Source organism: Sciurus vulgaris, assembly GCF_902686455.1.
Source record: "Sciurus vulgaris genome assembly, chromosome: 9".
In the NCBI taxonomy this organism is placed as follows: domain Eukaryota; kingdom Metazoa; phylum Chordata; class Mammalia; order Rodentia; family Sciuridae; genus Sciurus; species Sciurus vulgaris.
The window spans coordinates 46,527,821-46,540,751 of record NC_136469.1 but is presented as its reverse complement, the minus strand read 5'-3'; the positions used below and the strand labels follow the sequence as shown (position 1 = coordinate 46,540,751).

The window sequence follows — 12,931 nt, the reverse complement described above, 5'->3', positions numbered from 1 at the left end:
TTGTCATTTCTGAATATCCAGTGCCTTTAATTTGACTCACATACAATAATCCTTCAATACGTATTTGTTGAAAGAGAAACTTAATGTAAAAAAGAATAGTAAACTTCATTCCTATTTGTCCTTTATCATTAGCCTACAAATATGATCTAGATTTGTTCATCAAAACAAAACTCAACCCTACTTTGACCATGTATCTCCTTCTAGATAGTCTTAAAATTGGTCTTACTATCTTGACCTACCCCTCAAACATATACACCTCAGAGCTGCCAGAGCAGTCCTCCTGTGCACATCTTACTACATCACTCTCCTCTGTAAAACCTTCTGCTATTTCCTGGTACTTGGTATATTATCATTGTCTGTGATCTCCCATCTGTCTTTGATATAATGGATCACAGTCTCCTTGGTAAGGCTCAGTGCTTTCCATAACCACACATTCCCTCCTTCCTTTCTAATTTGGATTTCAATCTTCAATAACATTTTTATTTGTTTGTAGGGCTTTGGACATACCATGCATTGTTTCTGTGCCTTTTATGAAGCATACATTTCTCCTCTCCCTTGGTTTTTGTTTGTATTCCTTACCCTTTAAAACTAAATTCAGACTGGGTGTGGTGGCATATGCCTGTAATCCCAGGGGCTCTGGAGGCTGAGGTAGGAGGATCTCAAGTTCAAAACCAGCCTCAGCAATTTAGCGAGGCCCTTAAGCAACTCATCAAGACTGTTAGTAAATAAAATATAAAAAAAATAGGGCTGGGAATGTGGCCGTTTTACACTTGAAATCATCTCTCAATTACTTATAGTATATAGTGTTGTAGTGCTATTATTTAGGGAATAAGGACAAGAAAAAAATCTGTACAAGTCCAATACAGATGCAGTTATTGTTTTTAATGATTTTGATTTCCAGTTGGTTGAACCCATGGATGTGTGGCCTGGAGAAATGGAGAAATGACTATATGTGCTTTTAGAATTTACATACTATTTCAAAAAATATACACTACATTATTTTTGCAGTTGCTATTTCTAAAATTCATTATAATGTTTTGCAAACTTGTAAGAAAATCTATTTATAGAACCTCTGAGCTCAAAACTTTATTAAAACAGTGAGTCTATTTTTCTTATGATAAAAACATGTAGTTATGTATTTTTGCTTGTTAGTTTAGATTTTTTTTGTTTTGATTTTGTATTAAACTGGGTTGGCAACAGTTCTGACTATTTTGTCAGCAGACTTGCACAAGCTTAAAGCTCTTCCTGACAAATTAAAGATACAGACCTGTCAGAAGGCAGAGAGTAAAGAGAATAACAGAGTGAATATGGAAAAAGTAGAAGAAATGTGAAGAAAAGAAAACAAAGAGAAAAAGAAAATATTTTTGCATTGGTGGAAGATTAGAATAAATTATGCATCAATTCTGTAAGTTACTCATCCTGATTTAAAAGCTAAAAGATCAATAGGTTGATGAAAACATACAGATAAGAAATTTTCTTAATTTTCTTATAAAATCAAATATTAGATTAGAACACTCAAAGCAGTTATATTTTACTACACTAAAGGTCCTCTAAGACATGTTTAGCCTAATGGAATGGCATGATTATCAAAAGTCTTTAAAATATTCAGGATTTTCTTGATTTGAGTATTCTTTGTGAGTACGCATGCAAAACAAGTCAAGTGATAAACTGCATGCAGATCTGAAGAGATTGCCATCATCTGATTATCTGCTCCAGGAAATCCTACACAGAAATGAAGATTTTCATCAATAAAACAGAACTTAAGGAGAGCTGAAACTGAGTACACCACACTGTACACTAATGTGTATATTTTTAAAAGACACAAGGAAACAGCTCATTCATTAAGAGATTCTGCCTATTAGCTCAGACATGGAAGTCTGGATATCATCAAATACCAAATCTCATTTAAATAATAAGGATGCCAACATCTCTGCCCATAACCGGGTCTTTTGCAAACATCCTATACAGCTTCATTACCATCACCTATTAGTTAGGGAAAGGAAAAAGAGGTTAAACAAAGGCACAGCTCCACACATAGCCAGTCTCAAAGCTACAGATTCCTGCATGTTGCACAGAATTCCATTGGCCTAGACATGTAAGGATGAAATGCAGCAAGAGATCCAAGCAGCTGCTCAGTGGTGAGCTGAAGTGAGATGCTGGAAGTAGAGTGACACAGATGACAAGGGCATTCAGGAGCCCAACTTCGACAGGTGTTGCACAACTCTGGCATGCTGGGAAAGAGCAGCAGATGGATCAAATGGACGTGCACTCATCAGGAAGTGGGGTAGCTGACTCTTAGTAATGGTGCTGGGCGGGTTATGAGGTGAAGAGGCATTGTGGCATACAGCGACAGGCCCTGCAAACCGTGGCTACAGCCACAAACCAAAGGACAGTTTTTAAATGTATACAGTATGGAAAGGACCATTGCTAAATATTATCTTTAGGCACACCCACATCCCTAGGGAGGAGCACTGTTAGAATTGCCATTCTCTAATGATACGTAAACTATGACAGCCTTTCAGTGACACTTGAAATTGATACAAGGTAATGTTTTACTGCATTAGCATATTCAAAATAGAAATGGTTATTTCAACAGTTTTGACCTAAAAATTTATACTTTGAACTGGATGCAGTAGTGCATGCCTATAATCTCAGCTACTCAGGAGGTTGAGACAAAAGGATTGCAAGATTTGAGGCTAGCTTGGGCAATTTAGCAAGACCCTGTCTCAGAATAAAAACTAAAAAGGCCTGGGGACATAGCTCAGTAGTAGAGTGCTTGCCCAGCATGTGTGAGACCCTGGGTGCAATTCCTAGTACCACAGACACGCACACATGCATACAGAGCTATATTCTAAAAACACAGTTAGTTGTAGTCAGAAATTTTTTTTTTCTTTTGGGCATATAATGGGCTGTTCTTACCCCAGTGCTGCTGTGACAGTATGCTTTAAAACTCACATTTGTTTTCAAACTGTCAGTACCTCTCCATGACATTCAGTTAGTGGCTGAGTTTACTGACAACATCAGAAATATTTGGTTTTTGAATACAGGACAAAATTAGGCAGTTGTAAAAAGATCAACATTAGAAAGCCAACACATTTCCTTTGGAGAAAGAAAACAAGGAACTCTAAAAGCTTTTGCAAAATAAGAGTTGTAAAATGAAGCAAATCTCTTAAGATGGCTGTGAGTTTAGGAAGGAAAGTGTGATTATAACTCAATACCGAAGTTTTATAAGAAAAAGAAAAGGATTTTTAGATAAAAAATACACTGATCTTGAATCTTACCTTCTCACTATATTTTCTTGATACTTGTTGAATTACATAAGAGAAATGAGCCTACATTTTAACAAAAAAGACTCCGGTAAAGCAAACAGAAGTGTGTTTGACTCTGCATCTCTGAACTCTCTTGACAATGACTATTTTATAAGGAGAAACATGGAGTTCAGGCAAACAGTAGTCCTTCTGTAAATATTTGCTTAATGAATGAGGAAAGAGAGCCTAGACATAGCTCAGAAGTAACACCTCATCTGGGCCTCAGGAAACTACAGTCATTCTGAATAGAAACCAGCAAAAAGAAAAAATGGGTCTCCTCCAAATCTTGGTTTACTAGGGTGCTCCAGGTGTTCTGGTGAAGCACCACTAGTCTACCTATTCGCCTCCTTCTTCCTTCTCCGAGAAGAGGTGGCTTGTCTATGCTTTCTTTACCCCAAAGAGTCAGGGAGAAGGGACTGTGCTGCTGGTTTATCTCATTTCTCCCTTTGACGAGATCCCCATATGTCTGAGTCCTCCCCACCTCTGCCCACATTCTCTGCAGTGGAGAGAACACAGAAGCTTCCCTGGCAGGGAGTCCTTGGGCATGGGGCATTGGCAGAGGGAACATGTGGTATGGTATTCAACAGATTACACTAACATGAAACACCACAAGTTCAAGTACGGTTGGGACATGCTATGTATGAGATGGCTGGAGGGAATGGGAGAGCATGAGCCAGCAGGCAGGAGTGTGCTGTGGCAACATGCCTAACAGTGTGTTAAAAAGTGTGGTGTTCTTCCCTGATCACAAGGTACTACACAGAAAGGTGAGAGTATGTGTGGAAGGAAGAAATGCCATTTTATAGATAAGATATGGTCTTGTAAAGAGGACATAGTTCTGATCAGGTTATATAGCTAATAGTCTTTGTGAGTTCCTACATGTTTAATATGTAGATAAATTTGCATTCTAACAGATGGACAACAAATTTCCTATTAAGCTACCTAGAACTATAGCAAATTCTGAGCTGAAGAAATGAGTATGATCATTCAAATGCAGAACTATATTAGGGTCTTTCTTAAGGACTGTGCACTGATAAATGCAGAGATTCCTACATAAACATGTTGCCAGCATAAAAAATACCTTAAACATTTGTGACCACTTTATGTATTCCCTGCCTTACAGTCAAAATGATGAGCGGGGTGATCTTGTAAAACATCTTCTAGTCTTAACATTTTCTGATATTTAATATTAAAAAGCTACTCAAAGGCTGGATGGGTGTTATAGAGAACACAAACAAGGCCTAATGTACTCTAGTTAGGATTCTGTGGCCAGATCCATGCTAGTAAAGTTAAATAGAAACTTCCTTTATTTAAGAGGTCCAAGGAAATAAACCAAAGTAACTTGGACTTAATTCTCAGTTGGACATTTCTTCTCAACTCAATATTAAGCTTCATTTCTCTAACATTTGGTGTTATGCACGTAGCATAACTGAATAGGCAAATAGTGTTTCCATTTGTTATATCCCAGAAAGACTCTTTGTATATACTGATATTTACATAAATTAATATCAATGATCCTGAATAAGTATTTCATAACTGAAGAGTCACATTCAGGAACTCTGCTTATAATCACCAAACAATAAACAAACTTCCTGGTAGATGAACTGCAACAGTGAGGTGTTGGTACCTCCTAATTTTATTTAGTTATTTAAAGAGTCACAGTCTTTCTAGTGGATAATGCATGTGTTTTTGGAATCTTGATCAAGGAAAAAATGTGAAAAATCACACATGACATTTTGCTTAATTGAAAAAGTTAATGAATCTAAGTCTTTTAAAAACTTGCTGCTTCTCGAGTCACCGAGAAAGTTAAATAGCACATCTGGTTTTTTTTTTTTTTTTTTTTTTAAACTCTATATCTAATGTGACTGGCATCAATGATTCATAAAATTACTTCAGTTCAAATTTTAGCTCAGGGGCAAGAGTGAGATGAACAGACCTACTAAAAAAATACCTGACACAGCTATCCACCTATCTACTATAAAAAACAATTGACTACCTCTAGCAGAGTCAGGCCAGTGCACTAGAAATATAAATAGAGCACACTTTAATAGTGCCAGTTGTTCTATTCAACCCCAAAGGGAAAAGTCAGCAGAGGTGACTGGCAACTTGTGGTTTACAGTCATCTTTATTTCCTTAACTGCCCATATCTTCCCTTGACCTGAGAATTCCCTGGTTGTTTATTCAATAACGAATACAACCTTTCAAGCCTATATTTTACTAAAGCCATATATGGAATTACAACCTTCGGTGATGCTATTAGGTAAATCATCTTTCTACATCTACATAAGTTTAACTAATTGAGATATCATATCTTTTAATTTTCTTCATATGTCCTTTCCTTTAATAATTATACTTCAAATATCTTTTTTTTAACCATTGTTTTTCAGAATGATTTCTAAATAAGTGACTTATAGAAGTTGTAGTTACATGCACGAACTGCAAAAGTGATTGAAGCAGATTTAACCCAGTGATGTGCCCACAAGGAAGCAAGCTACCTGCAGTATTTAGTACTGAGAAGAGGCACTGAGAAGATGTCAGTAGCTGAAAAAGCTCCGACAACCTAACTAAATATATTAGAAAAGTACAGGAAAACCTATGGTTAAAAAAAAGCTGCCAAAACAAAATTCCATTGATAACCACTTGAAACCATCAAAAGTTTAAACAAATGTTATTTTCATACTGTGTCCTTGAATATACATTGTTTTCTAAAGAGGGTTCATGAATATACTGATGTGTGCATAAATTTCATATTACTTTTTAACTGACAAATGTACAATTTATCATCTATCCACATAGTTATTACTAGTTGTTGTTATAACAATGTGCCAGTGTATATGATGTTGCCTACATTTTAAAACACACAAAATAATGTGAAAAAATTGACAAAATCAATATGTATATATTATTGAAACAATAATGTATTTATAAAAAGGAAATTAACTTTGTGTTTCAGGATAAACCTACTTCCTAAATTCACTGTTTAATTGAAACAAATTTTGTTCTTTTCTGATACATATGGAACTTTGAGTTAGGATTTTTCATTTCTGACTTAAGCATACCTTTCACATCTTCATCCTCAATTGTTGTATTTGAACTCTCAGTTGATTCCTGTTAAGAAGAAAACACATTTTTAAGTTGCATGCAATAAATGGTTGGATTTCTTCTCATGAAGTTGACTAGTGATATGCATATCATGCAAAATTCTTCAGCAGGCTGTGTACATATGCTGACATGCAGATGGACAAATACATTAAGTGGTTTTAACAGAAATAAAATGTCAAATGCTATAAACATTTCAAAAAGGGAGTACTCTGGTTGCCTAATCTCTGTAGCAATAAAAATCTGGGTGATTTGTAGAAGCAGCAGAATATACAATTTATTTTAAAAACTGTGTAAAAATGTGTTTGTGTCACAGTATTGCATAAAGTGTGCTTTTTTGTGTGTATTTAGGAGAGTGAAGAAACTAAAGGTATTAGGCTGATATAGGTTGAAAGCAATTAAAAGAAGAAATTTCATGTTAGGCCAGAACAATGGAATTATAAAGAATAATTTACTTTTAGATTTTTTATTTCCTAAATTAGAAACTGGCTGTCACTGATAAGAAACCCACTCCCATAATGAAAAGACAAAGTTCTTTCTTTGTGAAACTACAAATTCAGTTGAAGACAAATTAGCACACTTAGAGGCACACTGTAACTGTCATATTAAAATACATTTCTCAAAATGTTTTGATGAATGTTTTCATAGAAGGTGTACTACTAAAAATCTATTCTAGGAAAAAACTTTGCAGTATGCAACAGAAAGATACAATTTTCTATTTGGAATGTGTCAAGGCTACTGAATGAACTACAAACAAACTTTTAATCAACAGCTCAGTGACAAAAACCAGATTTTGAAAAGTGTTGAAATACCATTCAGTGTCCTCTTATAGATCCAATATTTTAAAAAGTGATCAGTTTATATAAATAGAATATACAATATTTAAACCAAAGGGATAAGCTAAGCAAAAATGTATCCAGAGTCTCCACACACACAAAACCAAAGAAAAGTTTTCATGCATTTCTTAAGGTGACATTGCGTTCAGATTGAAACTCAACATGAAGGTAAACCCATGCATTGTAACAGTAGACTAATTTACGTAAGCAAGAAATACCATGCAACGACTCTGACAAATGATATAGCTAGAACTATGAAAGTGTCTACTCCAGCTGTTATGCGTGGTCTTTCATTTGTTAATGCTATTGAGAAAACATTCTCACATGTGATGGTCCTGACTACCTTAGGTCTTTTAGGGATTTAGAGCATTTTCAGTGTAATGACTATAAAATGCATCTCACATTTAAAAACACAATACTTCATGTTTTTTATTTTAATGATTTAATATTGACCAGTGAAATGATAAACCAGAGAGGAAATGTGTTTTCTAAACCCTCTACATTGTTTATGCGGGTAAGGCAAAGTAAAACCTATGATTATACTTATTATTTGAGAAAAGTCTGATGATGGTATTTTTCTTCCCCTTGGAAATAAGATAATTTATAAAAAGCAATAAATTGAAAACATGAAATACATTCAGGACATGTCTCTCTTCACTCTTAGAGATGTATGAAAGTGCTGTTATTTAATTAACATGCTATACAAATAATTTGCAATAGGTAGAACATATTAGTTTTAACTCAGCATAAGTAATAAACTGTTACTGAAATGCATATAACTCAATGACAAACATATTTCACAAGAAGTCAAACTCCCAATTCTCCTCAAATTCATGCCAAATGACAACAGCAACATCATCAACAACAGGGAATTGAAAACAAACAAAAACAAAAACAAAATACTATGACAACAGAATAGAATAAAGCTCAAAAGCAACATTAAATTTAAACAAATACCTATAAACTCAAGTTGATATTTTTGAAGACAATGAAATGGTAGCAAGAAATTCTAGAATTTCATGCAGTATATGTCTACAGTACAATGCACAAACAGGCAAGGAAAAACAAAAAGACCACATGGAATTGCTTAAGATACACAGTCATCATGACAAAATAACTTTATATATAAATGTTTAACCTGACTTTTATTTCTTACTGACTAAGGTATCATTCATTTCTCTTTCAAGCTGTCATTCATTTTTATTTGAAAGAAGTCTGGTGTATAGTTTTAGAACCATTAGGCCAAAAAGAAAATGCAGTAGACAAAGATCAAAGATTTTCTGTTCTATTTTTTAGATTGTGAATTAATTTTGCATTGAGAATTTGATGAGATGTGTAATCTTGTTAAAGCAAGATGAGGTTGATTCTTTCTGAATACCTTGTTTCCATCAGGGTTGTGGATTACAGTAGTTTGGGGCTCCTGAGTGAGAACAAAATAGAGAAAGAAACAGTTCGCATTGGTAAGTACATTCTTACTAGTCTGAGGGACAGAGCAGAGAGAGCCAACTGACAAAACTAAATAGTGACGAGAGCTAAAGCGATGTTAACTGCTGTCAGACGTTGCAGCAGACAAGATCTCTGATGAAAGATCTCCCTGGTGAGCCATGGATAAGACTCTGCCTACCCAGAAGCAGCATGCAAAGACCTTATTCCTGATCAGTATACACACAGGGCTTTGAAATTTGGAGACCCAAAGAGGCACGCACTGTTTCACCAAGTCCCAGGCCAGAGAGAACTTTTCTTTCTTTAATGGGCCCACTAATGTTATCCAATAGAAAATGGGCTAAGGGCACCGGAGGTAGATCTCTTCAAGAGATTTCAAATTCTTTGTAAAGCTATTTTTTCAGCTGTATTGCTTAGAAAATCGATTTAGAACAATAGGCTGTAAAGTCATGTTTATCTATGAAGAAAATACTGTTTTTTCCTATTGCTTTGGATCAGGAAAAAAAAAATTTCAAGTGGAAGTAATATTCAAATAGCTGATACAAGAAAAGATTCCATGTTTGTGCACCAGTGCCCTGCTTGGCACTTTCATTATGTGATGCCTTGGCAACTGGGACCTATCCAACTCACTGAATTCTGATCCACTACAGGCACTTTCCCATGATAGTTTGCACTGCATACTTAGAGAACATAGCTACTATTCCTCCCTTCTTGCTTTCTCTGGCTAGAGCTGTGACAGACAGTGTTTTTCACTAGTAAATGACCTGCTAACTTTTGTGTGTATGTGTTTATGTGGGGCTGGGGATCTACCCCAGGGCCCCTGGCATGCTAAGCACATGCTCTGCCACTGAGCTACCTCTGGCCCTGATAGTCTTCTACTTTGATGTTTTCCTAGTTTACATCTTTTAAAATTGAGTTTACTGGTTAATCCAAGTGACTAATCTCCTACTGATTTTTTTAAAAAATTATTCATTTATAATAACATTATAGAGACAGTGAAAAAATTCAGAAACATTTCTGAAAATTGTAAATAATAATATGAGAACAGTTTGAGGTAAATATTATGGAATTCCAGTATTCAAATTTTGACTTTTAATATAACCTCATCTCAAAGTATCAACTGATTTAGTTTGATTGTGTGGATTTCCCTGAAATGGACAAAACTGATCTCCATTGATAAATCAAGATTCTATACTATGCAACCTCATTCTGTGGATAAAAGTGAAACAGTGAAAATTTAATTTAAAACACACAAAACATAAAGCTTTAAATTATCTAGTGCCTCTTGGTCTCATAAAATGAGGTCTTACAAAGCCATGTTGTCTTGGAATGAGAGGGAAATGAAACTCTGAATAAGGTCAACTTTTATGTTGTCTAGCAATAATCCTGTTAGCTCTCCTGGATGCCAACATTTATGTCATGAAAAGAAGAGATGGTCGTTTGCATGTTAGAGCTCTTATCATCATCAGAAGAGCTAAGAGCAACCAAAGCGCATTCTACTGTATTTCTAAGGCAGCATGCAACAATTTCAACCACAGAGACCAGTACAATGTTCAACAATGAAATGAGATAATTTCATGTTAGAAACATACTGCTTGACAACTCTCAAGATGAAAAAGAAAAGAAAAAGAAATGAACATTTTTCATGTCTTAAAAAGCAAAAGAAAAACCCCAACAAAATAAAATATTCATGTATATACATATGTATCTATATAGTGAAAGCAAATGAGAGAAACAATAAAAAACAGTAAAGAACTTAAGAAGGGTTACAAAGAGTCCAGGTATACCAGCGCCGGGGTGGGAATATTTTCTTTGGGGCTGGTTACCACGTTGGCTTTGTTGTTTATCTGTGGGTATGCAGAAAATAGAAACAGAGATGCCTTAAACCCCTTGGTAGCCAATGTCTCTCTACGCGGCATGTCTACATGGAGGTATAGACATGGAAATAAAGAGCCACTGAAGATGAACGTGAAAGACACTGTGACGATTGACAGGAATGATGACCACTCTAGTCTCCGAAGGTCACGTACAGGTGAGGACCTTGTCTGAGATGGTGGGTGAGAAAACAGATGAGGCAGCTTTGGCTGTGCCCCCTTAGCAAACAGACAAAGAGCCGCTTCAGTGGAGCTCAAGTCAAGTTCAGAGTATGAAATAAACATGACCATTTTCATACTCTTCAGGTTGGATTCTGTTTCCAAGCTTCCAATTGTTCACTGTTACAGTCATTGTTTTTTTTTTTTTTTTCCCATTTTATTCTTGAGCCTGAAGTCATACATAAACCATCTTTCTCTGGGGAGCCTTCATTCACTACTATCCAATTAACAACCTGAATCTTCTGACAAAGGCAGGTATTAAAATATTTTTTAAAAATGTTAAGTCTAGGTCTCTTTTAAAAATACATCTTTTGTTATTTAGTGGGGAAGTCAAACTCTTTACACTGAAGGTAAAAGCACCTTATTTTTCACAATTGTTTAAGAGGAATACCATATTTTCTCTCAAAGTGTTACTGCTATCATTGAAGAATACATTTAGTAATATAATTCCAATGCAATAGTAATTGGGTTTACCCTTAAAGAAGATATCTACACCACAGTGGGATTCATGTTGAGAAAGAAACTCCGAGGGTCAATAAATATTGTAATGGCCTACAGAGAAGACTCTTCGTAGACTAGTGGCAACTTAAAACTACAATTGATTTTGGGCACTAAAATTCAGAGACTAAAAAATAGGAACATTGTTTTAAACTCATGAATGACATATTACATTATGCTTAAAAAAAATAAACATTTTCTTATACTATATAATCTAGGTATTTTCAATATATTATTTTATTTAAAAGAGACACCCCATAATTTTAATACAAATGTAAATGTACTTAAGGACTCAAGAAGGAACACATGCTACATAAAATAAATGAATATCAGATGAGTATTTATAAATGATTACATGGGTAATTGTTTGGGCAATTACCAAACTGGAAAATCTATACTTCATGCCTATACATCACATTGACACTAGTATTGAGAGGAAGACAGAATATAACAAATTAATTTAGGTATGTGATGTTTTGCTTTTCTGTTTATTTGTATTTGTGTGGTTACTGGTATTTATTTAAATAATTTATAACACTGTGCTCTGTGACATGCAGGAAAAGAGAAAACTTTAAAACTTTACTGGAAAACTCGTTAAATGTTAAACCATCAATCTATAACTTTTAGTTTAAGAAAAATTTTTCTTGAAATCAAAATGCACAAAATTTAATGTGAAATTTGTTCAAGAGCCAAAAAGAGAAAAAAGGTAGTGGTGTCTATTAAAGAGGGATCAACATGTTAAAGGGAAGGAAGCACACACCAACACTTCCTATGCAGGAAGAACACTTGGCAAAACACAGCTGGATTCTTGTCAAATGATAAGGGACATGTGTGATTAAAGCACCATGTATATTTATTATGCTGTATTTAGTTCATATCAGTGGATGCAGATAAAAGAGAAATATTCTGAAATATTTTTATTTCTGTTTTGAGATAAGATTGAGATTTTTTTTCCCTAGGATGTGGCTGCTTGCTAAGAACTGCTTTATTTTAGTGAAAATGTCCCACATGCATACTTATGCACACAAGCTTACTGTATAAGTGCACACATGCCTACCATCCCACCATACACATTCACACATAGATACACAGCACACACACACATGCCTACCATCCCACCATACACATTCACACATAGATACACAGCACACACACACATGCCTACCATCCCACCATACACATTCACACATAGATACACAGCACACACACACATGCCTACCATCCCACCATACACATTCACACATACACAACACACACACACCATCATCTCTCCCAAATGAAGGCCATTCTGTATGGATAAACCATCCTGTCTCGCCAGGCATGGCAAACATGAGCTATAAAGGTATATGCCTCAGCTACCACTTTCAATCGTATTTAAATGTGCAATTGGAAACTTTTTTGTTAATGTAAAGATTAGCTTAATGACTTTTATTGTGGGAAATATTTTGAAGGTGTAACATTAGTTAATTTGAAAATAGTAGGTAAATTTCTAAGTAAAAAGCTAGAAGAACTTCCTTTTAAAGAGTCAAATATCAAGTACGGGTTCAACCGTAACTGTCTTAAACACACAAGAGAATATAGTTATGTTAAGTTACTGTCTTAAACACACAAATGTTTTTTATTGACTGTCTTCTGAACATAAGAGTGAATGCATCTA

The 12,931-nt window shown here is 35.0% G+C and overlaps 1 protein-coding gene across 16 annotated transcripts in view; it reads right to left on the bottom strand.

Annotated features, from left to right (window-relative positions):
* CAMK2D (calcium/calmodulin dependent protein kinase II delta) overlaps positions 1–12,931 on the bottom strand; it is a 338,382-nt gene that overhangs the window by 29,366 nt on the left and 296,085 nt on the right. For 7 of the 16 annotated variants that reach the window (XM_079154639.1, XM_079154649.1, XM_079154640.1 and 4 more), the window contains one exon: positions 6,365–6,413. In XM_079154639.1, the coding sequence (XP_079010765.1) occupies positions 6,365–6,413 (49 nt within the window). Of the gene's footprint in view, positions 1–6,364; positions 6,414–8,618; positions 8,661–10,470; positions 10,531–12,931 lie in introns of all 16 variants that reach the window. The other 9 variants (XM_079154647.1, XM_079154635.1, XM_079154646.1 and 6 more) reach the window with 2 other exon arrangements.